At 43.2% G+C, this 21691-nt stretch overlaps 1 protein-coding gene across 1 annotated transcript; it reads right to left on the bottom strand.

The window, feature by feature from the left end:
* Positions 1 to 8949: 8949 nt before the first annotated feature.
* On the bottom strand, positions 8950 to 20794 carry LOC121275287 (odorant receptor 131-2-like). The gene is made up of 2 exons (XM_041182731.1): positions 20682 to 20794; positions 8950 to 10110 (listed from the first exon to the last, which is right to left on the bottom strand). The coding sequence occupies exon 2, from the start codon at positions 9967 to 9969 to the stop codon at positions 9010 to 9012; it is 960 nt and encodes a 319-aa protein (XP_041038665.1). The 5' UTR covers positions 9970 to 10110; positions 20682 to 20794; the 3' UTR covers positions 8950 to 9009.
* Between the last annotated feature and the right edge of the window lie 897 nt (positions 20795 to 21691).

The raw sequence follows: 21691 nt of genomic DNA, 5'->3' as shown, positions 1-21691 counted from the left end.
TAGAGAGTATTTTCCTTGCAGCTTGCTTCTAAGGCACCTCCAGACTCTCTGCCTGAGAGTTTTAAAGACTAAGATGTTCAAAGAATACCTCTGTTAGGCCAGGTGTTTTAACCAATCAGCAAGAGTCTTTAGTCTGGCAACAACAGTTCCTTGTTAACTTAGATATACAAAGTATCTGTTCCCTCAGTAGGTGTTCCTCCCTGGACATCTTTGTTGACCCGTGGTTTCTTAAAGAATGGCATATTCACAGCCCAAATTAATATTGCAAACTTTTAAAAAATAACTCAGGAAGGAGAATGTCTAAAATTCAATGTCCTTCAATTTACCGAAAACAGATTCCTCAGTAATATAACTCATTTCCACACCTGCCTCAGCCCATCTGCTGCTGAAAACATCATTCATGCTTTTGTTACCTCCAAACTTGACTATTCCAACTGACCGCTCATCTTCCACCATCTATAAACTTCAGTTCATCCAAAACTCTGCTGCCCATATCCTAACTCACACCAAGTCCTGTTCACCCATCATCCCTGTGGTCCCTGATCTACATTGACTCTGAGTCCAGTAAAACCACCAAGTTAAATCCTTTTTTTCGAATCCCTACATGGTGTAGGGAATTCCTCCCTATTCCTGCAATATTTTCCTGCCTGCAACCTTCCAAGATCTCTGTGTTGCTCTGTGCCTCTTTTGCATTCCCAATTTCCATCATCCTGCCATCTGAATAGACTAACCTTTGGAATTCCCTCCCCAAACCTCTCCATCTCTCTCTCTTCTCCTTTAAGATGCTTCTTAAATCCTATATCTTTGACCAAGCTTTTGATCACCTGTCCTAATATCCCATCATGCAGCTCGGTGTCAAAATTTGTCTCATAACGCTCCTGTGAAGTACATTGGAATACTTTACTTTACGAATGATGCTACATAAATGCCAGTTTTTTGTTATTGTTTAGAGGTTGCAAGTGTATGCTGAAGATGTGGAAACCAGCAGGTCCAAATTTATTAGCTGCCACAGCATTTAATACTACAAAACATTTGGTAAGGTTACCTGCTTTGTTGTGTTGGTAGCTAAACAATCAGCAGGAAATATTTTATTTGACTGATCCTAACCATTTAAAACAGATTGTGACTGGCAAAAATGTAGATTCCTGAACATCGTACCTGTGATCTGGTTCTCAAAGTTTGGAAATTTTGTTGTGCATTGATAAAATTCCAATTGGGAACATGATGAAAGACTAGATGTCATTAGCTGGAAAAGGCCATTGGTATATATTTTCAATTTGCTACACTTGCCTAAAACTGACACAGCAGATCAACTCTCTACAATAGAACAGAAAATGCTGGAAAAACTCAGCAGGTCTAAAAGCATCTGTGGAGAGAAAAACAGAGTTAATGTTTCGAGTCCGTATGACTTTTCTTCAGAGCCCTGAAGAGTCACATGGACTCAAAACATTGACTCTTTTTCTCTCCACAGATGCTGTTAGACCTGCTGAGTTTTTCCAGTATTTTCTGTTTTTGTTTCAGATTTCCAGCATCCGCAGCATTTTGCTTTTACCCTACAATAGAAACTTCAATGGAAATTAAACCAGGGCAGTTACTTTAATGGGCAGTCAATTCACAAGCTACTTTTATGCATGGGTGATGAGTTGAAAAGCTACTTCATTGATCAATCTGAAAGTACTTGTAGATCTCTAACCTCTAACTGGTCTAATGATATGCGGAAATGGGCAGATAAACGAGGGTGAGAGGAGCTAAATCAAGCATAAACACTGACATAGACCAATCGGGTCACATAATTATTTCTGTGCTGTAAATTCTGTGTGATAAAGGCAATCGTCTTAAGGCATAATTCTGGTATTGTTAATATTGACAATTCAATGCACTATGATACATGAATATGCTTACATGTGTTTGCAGTATTTTTCACATTAGTACAATTTTTGCCATTCTCATTTACCATCACTGCCGTCAGGCACTGTCTGAAATACTGGGAGAAGGGTTAATGATCGATATTTCCAAGAAAACAATACCTATTCGAACATCATGGTTCTTTCTAAGTCTATGGGCAGAAACTTTCGCAGCAGGTGGGCGTGCGTCTGACCCACTCGAGCGTGAAATGATGCGTGTTGATGTCAGCAGGGGCACGCCGGAATCAGCAGCATTGTCCAACCTAATGGTTGGTGGGCAGGCAAAAAGGCCAAGTGGCCTTTGCATTGTTTTGTCAACCTCATCCAAGGGTGAGATGAGGTTTCCAAAAGCAAATAAAAGTGAAATAAATGTTTTGCAATTGAATTAATAACATGTTCGTGCTCATGTGATAGAGTCACATGAGGGGACGTGTTTTTATTTTATTTATTTTCTTTTTTCGACAATGCTTCATCTCCCTGAGGCAGCTCTGTGCCTCAGGGAGATTATGAAGTGCTCACTTGTGCACATGCGTGAAGTTTGCACTCGCCCCACTCACATTCCTCTCCCCCTCCACAAAGGCAGCGCTGAGCACTGCCACTTGTACTTTACGCTGGGCAGGCCTTAATTGGCCTGTCAGTGTGAAATTGCAGTCCGATGCCAATCGCGGAAGGCGGTCAACTTCCTGACCGCCCTCGCTGAGCCCGCATGCCAAGGGCAAAATTCTGTCCTATACTATACCGAAAATTAAGTATAATTTCACTTGTCCAAATTATGTGAAACTACCATATTCAGTTAATAATAAGAGGACTTAGGGGGAAAGGGAGATTCATTTTTGTTCTGTAAAATTTGTAGCATCCTGTCTCTTGTCCCCTTGTAACTTGGTGAGATTATTCAGGATAGAGTCGAGTTTAGACCGTGGTTTGTATGAAGCAACTTATGTCAGTTGGTGTGACAGTGGAAGGGGAACTACCTGAGGGTACTCAGTGCCCAGGAAGGGATCAAAGTTTTCTGGGATAGAAGAAAATTAGCAAATGGAGGGAAAAAAGAACCACATGGACTCTGTAAGACTGCCGCCAAGTTATTTTATGACATCAATTAGCATCAAATTACATGAGTAATTTTGCAATGTGGACTCTCATTCATTAGAACTTGGATTCAGGGTGGCCTCCAGCCATCAGAAATAAACTGGGCTGGACTTGAATCCCAGGTTTCTTTTGGTAACATAATGACAGCTTCCAAGGTGGTATCATGTAGATGCTTAACCTCAACCCATCTGGAGTAATATTCAACAACTATGAGGAATATCTTCCCTTTGAGCTCAAAAAGATCCATTACCAGACCCTCCCACAGTCTGGAAGGAAATGATGGTACCAAGAGTGGTTCTCTTTGCTCCTGGCAATGCATCACACAGGTGATGCAGTTTGAAGTAATTTCTTCTAATGACTTTGAGGTCATTGGCCGCCAAACAGAATTTCACATTCAAACACAACACTTTGCCAAGCCCAGGTGTATTCTCTTAAAGATCTCGAGTCTCAGGACAAAAGATATGACCAATCTTTCATCTTAAATCGGTAAGTCATCCACGACACTGAGATGTCTTTGTTGCTTGAAGTATTGCTTCAGGATGAGATTATTTGGAACGTATTCTGCCCACCCTTTTATGCAGTATTCCCAAGGTTTACCACCTTCTTCATCTGCTTTTTGTGCCTTTCACATTTCACTTAGCCTCTGTGCTGTTGCTGATAGAAATTTTGTGGCCAATGAGTTATAGGACTCCACATCTTCAACAAAATTTTTGTCCTCTTGTTCAGGCTTTTCTCTCTTGTTCTTGTGCTCAGGTTTGTCCATTCATTTCTTGCTTGATGCAAACTGCCCTTCCCAGTAATGAACTCGTGATTCTGCCTGGTTTTCTCAAGGTTTTCACTTGATTCTACTAGGTCCTGGTGCTCCTGATTCAGAACCATTTGTTTCAGTTTTCTCAAGACCTATAAATATATTTGGAAATTCTGACCTGAATTCTTTCAGGTTACCTTGGCTTCCCAATTTGCCTGCTTTATAGATGAGTTGTAGGTCTGTGCAAGCTTTTTGGCTTAATAGTGAACACTTGGTTTTTGATCATGTACAAGGTTTCTGTAATTTCTCTTTCTTTGTACTGAAGTGTAGCAGTCAACTATCCCTTGACAATGGAGTTGTATGGTTGCTGGCTGGAGGGAGTCTTGGTCTGTGTCTGAAATGATGGAAACTCATGCTCCAGCATCTAATTTAAAGTTTGTTTATGCCCATTGACCATAATGTCTGCGTTTCAATGGTTCCCATTAGATCTTTTAATTTCTCCCAAGAATGACACTTATTGTCTTTTACATCTTCAATTTCTTGAATGTTACACGCTTTAATTGGTTCCTCCTTAAATCTCTGTTACGAGTTTTTTGTTGTGGCATACAGCTTTAAAATATTCCTTACAGGAATGGCACTTTGCATTTTTGGAGCGACATTCTTTGTGCCAATGCAGCCTTTTCCCGTGACAGCGAAAACACTGAGTGGCTATCAAACACTCTTCGCTCTTCCCCTGTTTTCCCTTAACAGTGCACTGCTACTACTATGTCCTACAAACTGCACTGTGTCAGCCGTTTCTCTTCACAAAATCTCCCTGTCACCTCAAATAAATACGCAATTTTGCTGTCTCACTTCTTGCTTCTGCCTTCCTTGTTAACAACATAGCCTTAGATAGATTAAATCCCTCAACTGTAGAAAATCTGATAACATCTCCTCTAAGACATCTACAACAATGCAATCCCAAATTAATTCATCTTTCAGCGCTCCATTTTTGCAATCCTCATCTAGTCAATATAAATCATTAATGAAGGAATCTACGCTCTCTCCCAGTCTTTGGGTATGTCTAATGAACTTCATCCTTTCTATGATTGTGTTCCTTTAAAGTCTGAAATATGTATTGAAAGATTTTATATCATCTTTGGATGAAACTGTTTCTTCATTTATGCCCTGTCTGACCATCATGCCATCTGCACTACTTCCTATGGTATTGACTTGTTCCTTGATAGGCTTCTCTGCCAGTCCCGTAGTGGTTCTGTACCTGGTAAACCCTCAACGTCAGTTCTGCCACTTCTCTGCTTGATCAGGCCTTCCACATGTTTGAAGCACTCTGGTAAGGGTAAGATTTTCTCCATGGCTTTTCCTCACTTGAGCCTTCTTCACATTCTGTTGGCATTTGTTCCCACACAGTCCTTTCCATGCAGTCATTTTGCTTGCTGCATTTTTCAGTTGCCGGGCCATTCACTCAGTGTTTTTTCCATTCTCTTTACTCCTGCCAGCATCTGTTATCACCATTGTGAGTCTTAGCTTAAGCTGGCCTTGGTTAGGATCAGTAGAGATGACTGGAGGCAAAACTGTTGGTGAACTTTAACTGTTATTAAACTTTCTCCTAACTATGTACTGAATAAAGCTTAGCATGAGGCTTCACATAGAACTATGAATCAGTACCATGTGATCTTACATCACTAATGATATAGCCTGTTTACCTACATTTTTTACATAACAATTTGCAGAGGCAAAAATGACTGCACTCCATAAGCTAGTGCTATAATTCTAACCATGGTCAAATATTCAGTGCTATAATTCTAACCATGGTCAAATATTCAGATGGTATCAGTTTTGTCTCGTTGGTGAATGATGTCTATCAGGAATTATTATAAGCAAAGGCTTTTATGACAAAAGCTTGGTTTCACTAATCACTAGTCACTACTTCATGAGTTACCTCATCTTCTGACCTACCCTTTTCAACTTTGAGGGGATCCTGCATTGGGCATTTCAACCCTTCATCGAAATGCTCAAATGGCACTGTGTAATGATATTTTGTCAAAATATTAGATGTGCTTTTGGCAATCATGGCTACAATATTTCTCAAGTCCAATGCTGACTTTGTTATCAAACCTGCCGACAAGGGTGGTGCTGTTGTTGTCTGGCGCACTGACCTCTACCTTGCAGAGGCTGAGCGTCAACTCTCAGACATTCCTTCCTACCTCCCCCTGGACCATGAACTGACCACTGAATATCAAGCCGTTGTTTCCAGGACTATCACTGACCTTGTCTCCTCTGGAGACCTTCCCTCCACAGCTTCCAATCTCATATTCTCCCAACCCTGCATAGCCTGCTTCTAACTCCTTCCCAAAATCCTCAAACAGGACTGTCATATCAGGCAGTTCCTGCCCCACGAAACTCGTTTCTTCCTACCTTGGCTCCATTCTTTCTCCCCTTTTCCAGTCTCTTCCCACCTACATTTGTGAATCCTCTGATGCCCTATGTCGTCAACCATTTCCAGTTTCCTGGCCCTCACTGCCTCCTCTTCATTATGGATGTCCAATCCCTTTACACCTCCATTCCCCCACCAGGAGGGTCTGAGGGCTCTCTGCTTCTTCCTTGAACAGAGGCCCAAACAATCTCCATCCACCACCACTCTTCTCCGTCTGGCTGAGCTTGTTCTCCCGCTTAACAATTTCTCCTTTAACTAGTCTCACTTCTCCAAATAAAAGATGTGGCTATGGTACCCGTATGGTCCCCATTTATGCCTGTCTATTTGTGGGGTATGTGGAACATTCTTTGTTCCAGTCCTACTCAGGCCCCCTCCCACAACTCTTTTTCCGCTATTCGATGACTGTATTGGTGCCGCTTCATGCTCTCATCTGGACCTGGAAAAATGTATCAGCGCTTCCAATTTCAACCCGTCTCTCACCTGCACATGGTCCACCTCCGACACTTTCCTGCCCTTCCTTGACCTCTCTGTCCCCATTTCTGGTGATAGACTCTCTATCAATATTCATTGCAAGCCACTGATTTCCGCAGCTACTTGACTACAACTCCTCACTCCCTGCCTCCTGTGTCTCCATCCCATTCTCCCAGTTCCACCGCCTCCAATCTGTTCCAACGACATTACCTTCCAAAATGCACAAACGACGCTTCTGACATGACTTCCTTTTTCCTTAACCGAGGGTTCCCCCCGCTCTGTGGTTGACAGGGCCCTCAACCCTGTCCAACCCATCTCCTGCACCTCCGCCCTCATCCCTTCCCCTCCCTCCCAAAATGATGATAGGGTCCCCCTTGTCCTCACTTTTCACCCTACCAACTGCTGCATTCAAAGAATCATCCTCTGCCATTTCCGCCAACTCCAGCATGATGTCACCGTCAAACACACCTTCCCCTCACCCCCCCCAACTTCTGTCAGCATTCTGTAGGGACTATTCCCTCTGTGACACCCTGGCTCACTCCTCCATCACCCCCAACTCCTCACCTGCTTCCCAAGGTACCTTCCCATGTAATCACAGAAGGCACAAAACCTGCCCCTTTACCTCCTCCCTCCTCACCATCCAAGGCCCCAAACACTCCTTTCAGGTGAAGCAGCACTTCACTTGCACCTCCTTCAATTTGGTCTACTGTATTCACTGCACCAAATGCAGTCTCCTCCACATTAGGGAGACTAAATATAGACTGGATGACCACATTGCGCAACACCTTTGCTCAGTCTGCAAGCATGACCCAGATATTCCTGTCACTTGACATTTCAACTCACCATTTTGGTCTCATGCCCACATCTACCCTTGGCCTGCTGCAATGTTCCAGTGAAGCCCAAACTGGCACTTTATAGCCCTCCTGACTTTACACTGAGTTCAACAACTTCAAGCCATGAACTCTCTACTCCATCTTTAGCCTCTTTTTAATAATTCTTTAAAATTTTATATTTATTTTTACATTTTTTCCCCAAATCGCACCCCCCCACCCCACATGGCCACCTGTCACTTGTTCTTACGTTTTGTTTTTACAGAGCGCTGACTCCTGTTCTGCTATTAACACACTCTGCCATCTTACCTTTATGTCACTATCAGCACCTTCTTTAGTCTTTAACATTACCATTAGCACTCCCTTTATCCTGTGTCCATGAAATCTTTGTGAAATTTCTCCCAAATTCCCTCCTATCCCTGACCTTCTATTTTGCTCCACCTGCTCTGCCTCCTCTTAAACACCATAAAATCCATCATATTTCTACCTCTCTTTAGCTCTGAAGAATCATATGGACTCGAAATGTTAACTCTGTATCTCTCTCCACAGATGCTGCCAGACTACCATTTTCTGTTTTTATTACAATATTTTTAACTCTGTTTTGAAGTCAACCCAATCTAAGTTAAGCAGATACAACTGCAATTGGTGTGAAGTTTGTAAAAATTCCAAAGGATCATTTGTTAATACTTTTAAATGTTTGTATTTTAATTAAGCTGAAAGCCAGCATTCAGATTCCAATGAACACAGTTTCCGTTTTTCCAAACCGAAGGTTACTGCAAAGCTTGCAATACATGAAATTCAGTTCTGTCAACTCCCACGGCGCTAAAAGCAGGTAGTAGTTTTGACCTGGTAACCACTGTATAACAGCAGTTGAAGTTTAATTAGTATTTCCAAATTTTAGATGCATTTCTGTAAAATTGTTTAAATACATATATCTAGATTATTAATATAGCTATAACTTGTACATATATATAACAATAGCATATTTTCAACAGCCTGAAACATTAATCTATTCCCTAACTCTATTTTACCAATATTGGAGGGAGATTTTGCAGGGCTATAGGGAAGGGCAAGATTCTAATTGGATCGCTCTTTCAAAGAGTTAGTGGGCAGAATTTTATGTCCCATGGCCTAACTCGTTTGGGCATAAAATTGCATGAGAAGACGTTGGGCGAGTGTCCCAACGTCATTGTGCACTTGCACGATATTTCGCTCAGCGAGCGGGTGCAAAAGTCGGAAGAGCGCCCGCTGATAACTAAGAGGGCAATTAAGCCCATTAATGGCGCAAGTGCCTCCGATTTTTAGCGCCCCATCCAACATTACGGTTGGCGAACGGGTAACTCGGCCAGGTGGCCTTTGTATTTTTCATCAAACTTCATCTAAGGCAAGGCTATGGAAAAAGAACACGGCTGTGGAACTAATTGACCAGCTCTTTCAAAGAGTCAGCACAGTCAGAATGGGTTGAATAGTCTCTTTTTATTCATCATTTTGTTAAACACTATTATTGCAAGACTGGTAAAAATAGTGATGCAATTGTCAGGGATTGCAGACTTGATTGCCCTGGGTATCAGTCACAGTATCAGCAGCAAGGCTTACATTCAGCTGAAAAATACCATAATTTCTCTTCCCATTTTTCAAAGTACAGCAGCAGAATTTGGTTTTAGTTAACTTATTTCGAAGCTCTTTACATCTGAGACCATAGACCACAGGACTAAGACACTGAGCCACAGAGAAAATGATAGTATTGATCAGATACAACAATGTCAGTTTAGGCTTTTTACCGAGTCCTATTGTGATCAAAACGGGAACAATGAAAAAGCTTAATTGCACACCATGAATAAAAATAGTCTTCCTTGCATGAACATTTGAGGTGACAAAATGTCCAGCCCTTTTTCCTTCTCTGTATATGAAACCGTAGCACAACACAATCAAGATGAAACACAGGAGGATAAATGCAATCCCAATGTGTCTTGAAGCAAAGCCGTTCATTGGATTAGGACAGCTATTGTCTTTTTCAGTAATGTATTCCAAAGAGACGTTCAGACTTTGATATATCATTGACCACAATGGATTCTGCACTGCCAACATCCACATTATTACAGTTATTTTCTTTTTTGCTGAATCAATAAGTGAATTATATCGCAAAGGCCAACAGATAGCTATATAAGCGTTCAAGGACATTAAGGTTAAAGTTAGCATAATGCATTGTGCGAATGTTACTTGCAATGTGAACAGGATCCAGCAAAGAATCCTGGGCAAGTTGATACTGAAGAGTTGAAAACCATTTGTCAGAGTGCCCAAGGCAAAGTATATAGAAGCATAGATGAGATGTTGGCACAGGAGGATGTATCTGGTCTCATGCTTTAATTCCAACTCTTGCTGCACTGTACTTATTATTACATGACTGCATGTACCAGTGACAATAAAATCAATTAGATAAATTGAAGTCTTCACTGCACTAAAAATGTAATCAGAAGTTTCGTTAGAGCTGTTCATGACTCCATTTAATGTTCTTCTTTGTAAACGAATTGAACAAATTGTGCAAAGCTATTCCTCCATCGGCTGTAAAGGGCATCTTGTCATTTTGGTTTATGTGCTTCACCGTGTATTGATCAGTATCTGTCTGTAACTGCAATTCTATAAAAGTCAAAAAGATAGAAAATAATCAACTCAACTTAAGAGAATCAACTTTATCAATACAAACACTGAAACAGGTAACAACCAAAGTTCCCCCTGAGCTGTATGACCTTGCAGAAATAGCCAATGTGTCATGCAGGAACAAATAGGCCACACACAAGCAATGTTCCCTTTAAGATGCACATATGTGCACCCACATATCAATTTTAAGGGCACCGTGCAGCACACAAAATGTTTCATGTACAGCAAATAGAAGTTAGAGGGAAGATTAATGGCAACATGTTTTAAGGTCACTGTAAGAGCTGGTGTTTGAACTCATTTTACTGAAGAGGATACATGGACTAATATCACACCCTCCCAACGATGCTTATAAAGGAGGTTATAACAGATTTTTTTTCATGTTACTGTAAGAAATTCTAGAACCTCAGGAAGGAATGGCAGTGATCGATTTATGTTTAGTCAGCTTCCTCACCATTGATTTTATTGAACAGAAGTGGCTATCCATTGGCCATAAGCAACCTTTGTCTCAAGAACCTCACATACTTCAGCACTTATGAGGGAATAAGCTGGAACTTTTGCATTTGGTCAGCAACAGTGACTAAAATAAGGTGCTGCAAATGTTGGTATAAAGCTTCTTCAGAGGGGACAATTAACATATTAGTTGTCTCGGTAGGGAGGGGGAGGTAATGGTTCAAAAATTCAACATCCAAAGTCATTAGAAATGAATGATAATGAGTAAACTGATAATTTGTACAGCCAGATGAAATAGGGCTTCCTGTTCCCTCATGTGCACAATTCAGTGTGTACACACATACACAAAGGTAGTGATATGCCTTTGACTGTGTAAGCATAAACTTTGCTTATATTAGTATAGCACGAAAAAACATCATTGTTTAATGCATCTCATTTGCCAAGAAGCAGATGAGGGGTAAATGAGTCCACTTTTTTATGCTTAAAGATAGTGTTGCACTTGGCTGTAAACTTGAGGATTAACATTAAGCTAAGTGAACAGCTCTCATCATGTCTTAATACAAAGAAAGCCTTGCCTGATCAGTTTCCTTGATTTCATTTTACAAATGAGACCTCAAATTGACTGTGGAGACTGATAATGTTCAGTGTTCCCTCTGAGCTGCTTGGCAATTTGGCCCAGCATATCAGTAGACGACTGAAAAAGGGCTATCCAGCCTAAACCCATGATCCAGTTCTTAGTCCGCTTGCTTGTAGATGACAGCACTTGAAGTGCATATCCAAGTTAGTTTTCAATGTGTTGAGGGTTTTTGCCTCTACTAACCTTTCAGGCAATGAGTTCCAGATTCTCACCACCCTCTGGGTGATAGAAAGTTTTCTTCAACTCGCATCTAATCCTTCTGCCAATTACTTTAAACCTATGCTCCTGGTTATTGTCCTCTCTGTAAGGGTAATAGGGTCTTTTCAGTGACTCTGTCTAGGTGTCACATAATGTTATACGCCTCAATTAAATCTCTCCTCGGCCCCATCTGTTCCAAATAAAACTACTCCATTCTATCCAGTCTTTCCACATAGATAAAATTCTCCATTTCTGGCAATATCCTTGTAAATTGCCTCCATAGCCTTTCTTATGCAATCACATCCTTCCTGCCTTGTAGTGACCAGAATTTTCCTCCATCATAGTGTCAGAACTGGGGATGTTTGCTGATGATTGCACAACATTCAGCGCTATTTGTGACTCTTCAGATGCTGAAGCAGACCATGTCCATATGCATCAAGACCTGGACTATATACAGGCTTGGGCTGATAAGTGGTAAGTGACCATTTGCATCATACAAGTGCCAGGCAATGACCAGCTGTAACAAGAGAGAATCCAACCATCTCCCGTTGACATTCAATGGCATCACTATCGCTGAATCCCAACTTTCTACATCCTGGAGGTTACCATTGACCATAAACTGAACTGGACCAGCTGTATAAATACTGTGGCTACAAGAGTAGGTCAGAGGCTAGGAATCCTGCAGCAAGTAACTCACCTCCTGACTCCCCAAAGCACGCCCACTATCTACAAAGCACAAGTCAGGAGTGTGATGGAATACTCTCCACTTGCTTGGATGAGTGCAGCTCCAACAGCACTCAAGAAGCTCGACAAAGCAGCTCGCTTGACTGGTACATCATCCATCATCTTCAAAATTCACTCCCTCCACCACTGATGCACAATGGAGCAGTGTGTACCATTTACAAGATGCACTGCAGCAACTCACCAAGGCTCCTTCAACAGCGCCTTCCAAACCTGTGACCTCTACCATCTTGAAGGACAAGGGCAGCAGATGCATGGGGACACTACCACCTGAAAGTTCCCCCCCAAGCCACACACCACCCTCACTTGGAACTATACCGCTGTCTCTTCACTGTTGTTGGGTCAAAATCGTGGAACTCCCTTCCTAACAGCACTGTGAGTGTACCTGCACCACATGGACTGCAGTGGTTCAAGAAGGTGGTTCACCACTACCTTTTCAAGGGCAATTAGGGATGGGCAATAACTCCTGGCCTATCCAGTGACTCCCACATCCTGTGAAAAAATGAAAAAAAGAGCTGTATGCAGTACACTAGCTATGGCCTAACTAGTATTTCATACCGTTCTAGCATAACCTCCTTGCCCTTTTTCTATGATTCTATACCTCAGCTAATAAAGAAAAGTATCCCATATGTCTTCTTAACCACCTGCCTGTCCTCCAACCTTTAGGAATCTGAGGACATGCACTCCAAGGTCTCTGTATTCCTCTGCACTTCTCAATATCCTACCATTTATCATGCATTACCTTACCTTGTTTGCCCTCCCTAAATGGTTTATTTCACAGTTCTCTGGACTGAATTCCATTTGTCATTTCTCTATCCATCTGACCAATCCATTGATATATTCCTGCAGTCTACAGTTTTCTTCAGTGTCAACCAGATGACCAAATTTTGCATCATTTGCAAACATCTTAATCATGACCCTTAAAACGAAGTCTAAATGATTGAGATATACCACGATAGGCAAGAGATCTTGAACTGAGCCTTGTGGAACCCCACTGGAAACAGTCTTCCAGCCACTAAAACACCTGATGACCATTACGATTTGCTTTCTGCCACTGAGACAATGTTGGATTCAACTTGTCATTTGGTCTTGGATCCAATGGGCACTTAATTTTCTGACCAGTCTGCCATGTCGGACCTTGTCAAGTCTACGTAGACCACATTAAACATGCTATCCTCACCATCTTACCTCCTCAAAAATTTCGATCAAGTTGGTCAGGCACAGCCTTCTAAATGATGATTAATCCTGTCCCTCAGAATTTTTTCCAATAATCTGCCCACCTGCACAGTTAGGCTGACTGGTCTGTAATTATTTGGTCTATCCTTTCCTCCTTTTTTAAACAATGATACAATGTTAGCAGTTCTCCAGTCCTCTGGCACCCTATAGTCAGAGAGGCTTGGAAAATGACGGGGTGGAATTTTACGGTCTTGTTGTGGCAGGGGCAGGGCCAGAAAATGCGGCGAGCCGTTCAAAACTCCATTGTCTTCAGTGGGACCTGAAGATCCCCCGATCGGGAGGGGCCATAAAATTCTACCCATGGTCAGATCCTTCACCATTTCCTCCCCTACTTCTCTTAACATCATTTATATCATCCAATATTTCACACATCTCCTCCATAACTACAACATCTCCATTATCCTGATCTTATGTGAAGGCAGACGCAAAGCATTCAATAAGAACCATGCCCATATCTTCCACTTCTGTGCACAAGCTAACCTTCTGCTCTCTTGCTTATTATGTAATTATAAAACATCTGTAGGGTTTCCTTGATCTTACCTGTCAAAATTTTTTCAGGTCCTCTCTTTGTTTTCCCACTTTCCTTGTTAATTTCACCCTGCAGTTTCTATACTTCTCTAGGCTTTTTGCAGTGTTGAGCTCCCAGTATCTGACACAAGCTTCCCTTTTTTGCTTTGTTCTACTTTGGGTGCTCTTTGACATCCAGGAGAGTCTAGATTTAGGAGCTCCACACTTTTTCCTTGTGGAAACATATTTGTTCAGAACCCTTTCTTTCTCTCCTCCTTGAATGCCTTCCACTGCTGTTAAGAAACTGTTTCCAGTCCACTCTTGCTAAATTACATCTCAGCTGAGTGAAATTGGCATTCCCAATTTAAAATTTTTAAAAAATATTCTCTTGTTCTATCTTTGTCCTTGTTCCCTGAAACTAGACCCATAACTGCCGCTTCTTTTGTTGGACATGCTACATGCTGGCTAAAAAAGGTTTTCTTGAATGCTTTTTAAGAATTCTGCACTCTCTATGCTTTTTAAACTGATTTTATCCCAGGGAAATTCCCTACTAACAAAAACAGAATTACCTGGACAAACTCAGCAGGTCTGGCAGCATCGGCGGAGAAGAAAAGAGTTGACGTTTCGAGTCCTCATGACCCTTCAACAGAACTGTTTGTCCAGGTAATTCTGTTTTTGTTTTGGATTTCCAGCATCTGCAGTTTTTTGTTTTTAATTCCCTACTATCATTGCTCTGGTGTTTCTATACTTCTCAGTAAATTACATATTTGCTGTTCTATTTCCCTCTGATTGCTTGGAAGTCCAAATTACACTCCCTGCAATGTGATTGCCCCTTGTTTGATTCCCAGTTCTACTCATATGCTTGATGATTCTTTTAGCATGTCATCCCTCCTCACAGCTGTGGTTGTGTCTTTAACCAATGTATTGTGACCCTCCCTCCTTTTTTATCCCCTCCTTAAACCCATCTGCAAATCCTGTAACGGGGAATATTGAGTGCTATTCCTGGTCTTCTTTAAGCCGTGTTTCAGTACTAGCTACGATATCATATTCCCAAGACCAGGAATTTTTCCTATGGCAGGCGGACTGGGCGGAAGCAGACGAGAGCGGGTGCAGAGCCAATCGCCGCTCGCTATCAATTAAGCCTTATTAAAGCCCGCCCAGCATAAATCGCAGCTTCCGAGATCAGCGGGGAGGGGCAGGCAATGGCAGGAGGCCAGTGACTGCCGGTTCCAATGGCGACCCGGCGGCCTATTCAAAAATGGCACAGGCAGCCCTCCTAAGGCTGCCGCTGATGTTGGTCAGGGGCACGATGGATAAGGTCGTCGGAGAGCAGGCCAGGAGGGAAGGCAGGTCGGCGGGGCAGTCAGCCCCGAGGTTCTCGGATGAATGCCTCACCGCTCTCCTCGAGGAGGTAGCAACACGCCGCGAGATCCTGGTGCCAAGGGACAGGAGAAGGAGCCACCCCACCACCCCCCCCCTCCCCCCACCCCCAATGACCAATGAGCAATGCAATGACCCTCATGGCCAAGCACAATGCCACAATGGAGAGAGTGGCGACTCTCATGGAGAGGCTCCTCCAGGAGAACAATCAGGGCTTCCTGGGGATGCACTAGGATCTGCAAGCCCTCACAGTGGCACTGATCTCAGGTGGTCAGTGTCAGTGTGGGAGATGGATTGGGCACTCAGTATCCCAGCTAGGTGCCCATTCATCAATGGTGAGCAGGGAGGTCCAAAGTGACCTCAAGTTGGCGCACAAGTGCCTGTCATCTCTGCAGGCTCCTCTCAGGGTGCTCCTCCGCCCCTCTGCCAGTGACTGTGGCATCTGATGAGGCTGCGGTGACTGGGGAGATGCCAGCCATGGCACTGGCTGCTCCCTCTCAGTCAGGGTCAGCACAGGCTCCACAGCCGGCCAAGGTCATCAAGGCCAACAGGACAGCAGAGTGAGCAGGCTGTCTCCAATGCCGGTGCCAGCGAGGGGGGAGGACCAAGACGTTCCACCTGCAAGCGTAAGCTTAAATCATCTTAGGCACAACACAGGCTTCTCACTGGTGGTTTTCTTTTGCCCCACTTTTAAGTATCTCTTAAGTTGGTGTGCCCTTCAACACCTTTTAATGTACTTTGATTTCTGTATGCCAAATTGCCAATAATTAAATGTTTTAGTTCTGAACAAGCCTCTGGGTGCTTCATTAGTTCTGCAGGTGAATGGGAACCCATGATGTTATGAGTGACTTGTTTGTCATTGAGCTTTATTGACAAGGCACATAGTTAATGTTCCTGAGCAGGCAGATGTTGCTCTCAGGTATCGAGTATGGAGCCTGAAGCCCTGGCATGTGTTGGTGGTTCATCTTTGGTAGGTTAGCTGAAGGAGCATCGGATCAAAGCCTCCGGGGTGTCCCTGCCTTCCTGGAGGTTGCCCAGGTTGGCGTCTATCCCCTCAGCATTCTCCTAAGCATTCTCATCCTTGGACTTGCTGCTAGACTCATCGTCTGCAGCCAAAGTATCTGTGTCTACATCTTTTTCGTCCACTGGGTCCCCCCTTTCCAGCACCAGATTGTGGAGAGCACAGCATGCAACCACTATCAGTGACACATGATCTGGGGGGTATTGGAGTGCGCCCCCTGGACAGTCCAGGCATTGGAAGTACATCTTGAGAAGGCTGATGGTGCTCTCTACCACAGCCCTTGTGGAGGCGTGGCTCCTATTATACCGCTGCTCGGCCTCTGTTCTTGGATTGTGGAGAGGCGTCATGAGCCACCATAGCCCTTGTCACCCGGCAGCCATCCATCAAGCCGGGCTGGAGCATTGAAGAACCTCGGCACCTGGGAGTGTCTCAGGATGTATGTGCCATGGGAGCTGCCTGGGTATCTTGCACAGATGTACAGAATCTACATCCTATGGTCACATACAATCTGCACGTTCATGGAGTGGAAGCCCTTCCTGTTGACAAAGGCTCCTGGCTCACCCACTGGCTCTTTGATGGCCACATGTGTGAAATTGATTGCACCCTGGACACGGGGGAACCCAGCAATCAAGGCAAAGCCTCTGGCTCATTCTGCCTGGCTGGCTTCATCCAAGCAGTAGTGAATGAAAGTCAATGCATGCCTGAACAGATCGTCTGTCACCAGCTTGACACAACTGTGGACAGCTGATTGGGAGACTCCACAACGATCACCCACCGACCCCTGGAAAGAGCCAGAGGCATTGAATTTGAGAGGAACCGTGACCTTCAGCGCCACTGGCATGGGATGCGCACCAACATATTTGCAGCTGATCTCAGGGCCGATCATCTGACAGATGGAGGTCACTCTCCCCCTTGAGAGACGGAGCCTCCTTCGGACTGCACCTCAGATATATTGAGGTAGCTGCATTGCCGCCTGTAAACCCTGGCAACAGGATAGTGGCCCTTTCCGCCTTGGACTTTCTGTTGGCCCTGCGCCCCTTGTGCCTGCGCCTGTCCTTCCACAGGTGGCTCCCCTGGAGGCTGAATATGGACTCCTGGGCTCCTCCCCCTTCTGGCCCTCTCTTCCCCCTCAGAGGAGGTGCCTCCAGCGGAGACCACAATCCCAATTCCCAGGGTAAGAGAAGGCTGTCTGGTACCTGGAAGGCCCCAAGTGTTATGATTCCTCCAGCATCCTGAACTGAAGCCTATTCTTTTTGTCAAAGCAGCTCTGAAGTGAAATAAAGTTATCCTGTTTGCTCAAGCAAGTAGCAGTAAGTAATAAAGTTCTAACAACTTCATTAGCGAGCCCACTCATCCCTCTTATCCCGCCTGTGGATGAGGTTTTTAAAAATGTGGCCTACCTGCCTGCCCATTGCGCTCATGCGACACACTGAAAATCGCATAGGCTGTGAAAAATCATCTTCAGCTGGTGCCTCAAGGGCCTTAGCTGACCCGTTAATTAATGGCGGGCGTGCCTTGGAACTCATAGCGCACCTGCCTTCCGAAATATCGCGATGGCATACGGTGACATTGGGGTGCATGCCCAACATCATCATGGGTCATTTTAGGCGTCAGCGTGTTGGGCCCGCCCCTGCAAGCTGAACGGAAAATTCTGCCCCAAGTGTCTACCTGTGTCCTCAGCTAATTTGCCTTATTCACGACACTCCTTGCAATGAAGTATGTAGCATTAATCACTGAACAACTCATTAGTTGTCTATTTTCTAGCCTTTGTTCCTGCACCTCCCATACTATCTTACTGATTTTATGCTTTCCATTTCCAGCTTTGCTTCTCTCTCTTCTGAACGTTTGCCCAAGCTAGCTTAAACCCTCTCCAACAGCAAATCCCCCTGCCACACTTTTGGTCCCAGCCTTGGTGGCAGTGCAGGTCCATTCTTCCCGAGGACCGACACCAATGCAACAGGAATCTAAAGCTCTCCCTCCTGTACCATCACTCTTGGTACACATTCAGAATTGCTGAAAGGTCAACCTGAAACATTAACTCTGTTTCCCTCCACAGATGCAGGCTGACTTGCTGATTATTTCCAGCATTTTGTTTTTACTTCAGATCTCCAGCATCTGCTGTAGTTTGCTTTTGTAATTAAATCTTAACATAATTTCTGGTAAGTTTATCTGCTTGTATAATAAATAGAGGCATGGCAGAGCACTTCAGTTTCATTGAATGCACATCCTGTGCCATCAGTGAACGCCAGGATGCTGCTTGTGTTCCAGACAACCGCATGTACAGAAAGTGTCAGCAGATGGACAAGCTCAAGCTCCAGAATTTGCATCACTGTGGTATATCCATTTGGATGAGAGTGACATGGATAGTATGTTCCAGGAGGTGGTCACTCTACAGTTAAGAGTGTGCAGGCAGAGATGGAATGGAGGGCCACCCATTGGCAGATGTGGAGGATCAGGCAGGTAGTGTAGGATCCCCGGAGTGTATCTCGCTCTGTAACTGGTAGTCAGTTCTGAATGCTGGTGAGGGTGATAGTACAGCCATAGCCAAGTCCACCTCACCATTGGTGGCTCAGCTGTGCAGGCGGAGGGGAGGAAGGAGAAAGGTAAGAAAAGCCATGGGGGAATTCAATAGTTAGGGGAACAGACAGGTGTTTCTGTTGCCGCAGATGTGATTCCAGGATGGAATGTTGCCCCCCTAGTGACAGGGTCAAGAAAGACACTGAGCAGGTGCAAAACATTCTGAGCTGGGAGAGTGAACAGATTGACATCCATCTGGTATCATTGGCCTAGGCAGAAGGAGGGATGAAGTCTGGCAGGCAATTTTTAGGGAGCTAGGAAAGAAAATAAAAAGTAGACTCTCAAAGATAGTACTCTCTGGGTTACTCCTGGTGCCATATACTAGTAAAATTTTAATTGCTTAATCTAGTTCAAGTTATAGGTACATAACATTCAGCAGTGTTAAAGCTAGGTTATGTTCCACAGGTTTAATGTTAGCACTCAATAACAGAGACAGGTGAAGGTTTATCTTCCGTAACAAATTAATATAAAGTTAAGATAATTAGCCATAACTTTAGAATAGGGTTAAAATTAATAAAAGCAAGGTCAAAGTTATATCTGACATCAGAGGAAGATTAAAGCTATCTGTAAAAATAAAAGGATTAAATCCAGTCCTAATACCACAATATTTTATGTCTAGTGCATGAGCTGAATTGTTTTAATTAAATTGGCTGCTCATAAAACTGCTAGTTAATGGCCTTAAAGTACTTTTCTGGATGAGTGCAGCTTCAACAACAGACAAGAAGCTCGAAACCACCGAGGGCAAAGCAGCCTGCTTGTTTGCCATCCCATTCACAAACATTCACCCCCTCCACTGCTGACGCACAATGGCAGCAGTGTGTACCATCTACAAGATACACTGCAGGAACTCACCAAGCCTCCTTCGACAGCACCTTCCAAACCCAGGACTGCTACCATCCAAAAGGACAAGTGCAGCAGACACATGGGAACACCACCACTTGGAAGTTCCCCTCTAAGCCACACACCATCCTGACTTGGAAATATATCACTGTTCCTGCACTGCTGCTGGGTCAAAATCCTGGAACTCCCTCCCTAACAGCACTGTAGGTGTACCTTCACCATATGGACTGCAGCAGTCCAAGAAGGCAGCTCACCACCACCTTCTCTAGGGAAATTAGGATGGGCAATAAATGCTGACCTAGCCAGCGATGCCCACATCCCATGAATGATTTTTTTTAAAAATTGACTAGGAAATGACCACTAGAACCCAAGTAATTACCATTTCATGGTTGCTAATCAAATGTAATATAGCATCTGCTTTTTTACTGTTTTAAGAATCTTTAACTGATTACCTCAAGGAATTCTTTGACTTGTCAATAATTATATGTTGACAACTTGCAACCTTTATTAATTGCCCACATAATATTAGCTGGTTATTTGTGTCTTTTATCCATTAATTTATCCAAAACAACCCTTTCTCTTGTTGGATACCTTAGGAGGGTAGGTGTGCAAGTTCCCTTCCTTGCAACCAGCACCTTAAGCTGCAATGAACTACCACTCTAACCAGAAACAACATTGCTGTAACCATTGTTAAGAGACAAAGATTATTTGGAAACAATAATTACTTTCCAGGTGGCTAACAGTTTACAGAACATTTGAAACATAATAAAAGTGTTCTTTTTATAGATAGTGTCTCAATTCTCCATCAGTACTTTCCAAATATCAAGACAGATGCTTCCCTTTTAATAGTTCCTATTATTAACCATTTTAACATATAACCATCAATAACCAAATTAAACAATTTCATAAGTCATCTCACTAAGTATTATTTCTTCTCTTTTTTAACCCAACCATATAATTTACCTTATTTTTCCAGTATCTTCCATGCGACCTTTTACACATATTGCTTATTCTAATGTTCTTCCTTGAAGCATGTTTTTATGATAACTATTTTCAAAAATGCATTTTACTGGATTGTAAAATGCTTGTAGCCCAAAGGGAGTCTGTGAAAATTGCCGAACCACAAGCTGCTGAATGCTGTTTCAGGCTGGTTTCACTGCTAAACTAATGAGGAACCAATCAGAAGATTTAAAGGAAGATTTATGCTCTGACTCAGGAAGTAATATCCGCCTACTCTGCTGCCCTATGATACGCTGACCTCTAAAACCACTCATTTAAATTCTTGCAAATAAACAATAGCTAAATGGTGAACATGCTGTCTGAAGTTTAGTTATTTATTTATATATACGTTTAATTATATAAAACGCCTACAATATCAATCTAAAATTATATCAATGTGCAGTGTCCAAAAGTGGATTTTCACAATTTTGTACTACAAATACTCACCCAACTACAGCAACAGTTACCTGGTACTACCACCTTCCTACACATTCTTTAGTCATGCCAGATAGATGAAAGATAAACTCAGAGTCTTCTCCAATATAGTCACTTCTTTTCTTAATTAAAGTTAGCATAGTCACACAGAGTGGAACTCAGTTTACCTCGAATTTTCTGGTGCAATTTGTGTTCAGGCAGATTTAATAGCAGTGGGAAAATTTGAGTACTCCTGGCCATCAGGAAACCAAATAAAAATTCACTTTGCTGGCATCTTCTGGCACTGTTCTGTCTGACAGTGTAACCCGCACTGCTCCATTGCTTAGGCCCAAGGTTAAAATGCCAAATTGGCTACTGAGGTCCTCATCAGAGTCTGACCTGCGTATTGAAAGAGGACCCCATCAGATTGGGACAGTTGTCCTGTGGCCTGTGGTTTAAAATTGGAGTCAGGCACATCGGGGCAAGAAAGAATTGTGGAAGTTTCCCCTGCATCACTTTAATTTCCCAACACCCTACATTCTGCCTACCAACTACCATGT

This window comes from Carcharodon carcharias, chromosome 2 (assembly GCF_017639515.1).
Source record: "Carcharodon carcharias isolate sCarCar2 chromosome 2, sCarCar2.pri, whole genome shotgun sequence".
NCBI lineage: Eukaryota > Metazoa > Chordata > Chondrichthyes > Lamniformes > Lamnidae > Carcharodon > Carcharodon carcharias.
The sequence above is the reverse complement of the archived record's forward strand: the minus strand, read 5'-3'. Positions and strand labels throughout refer to the sequence as shown.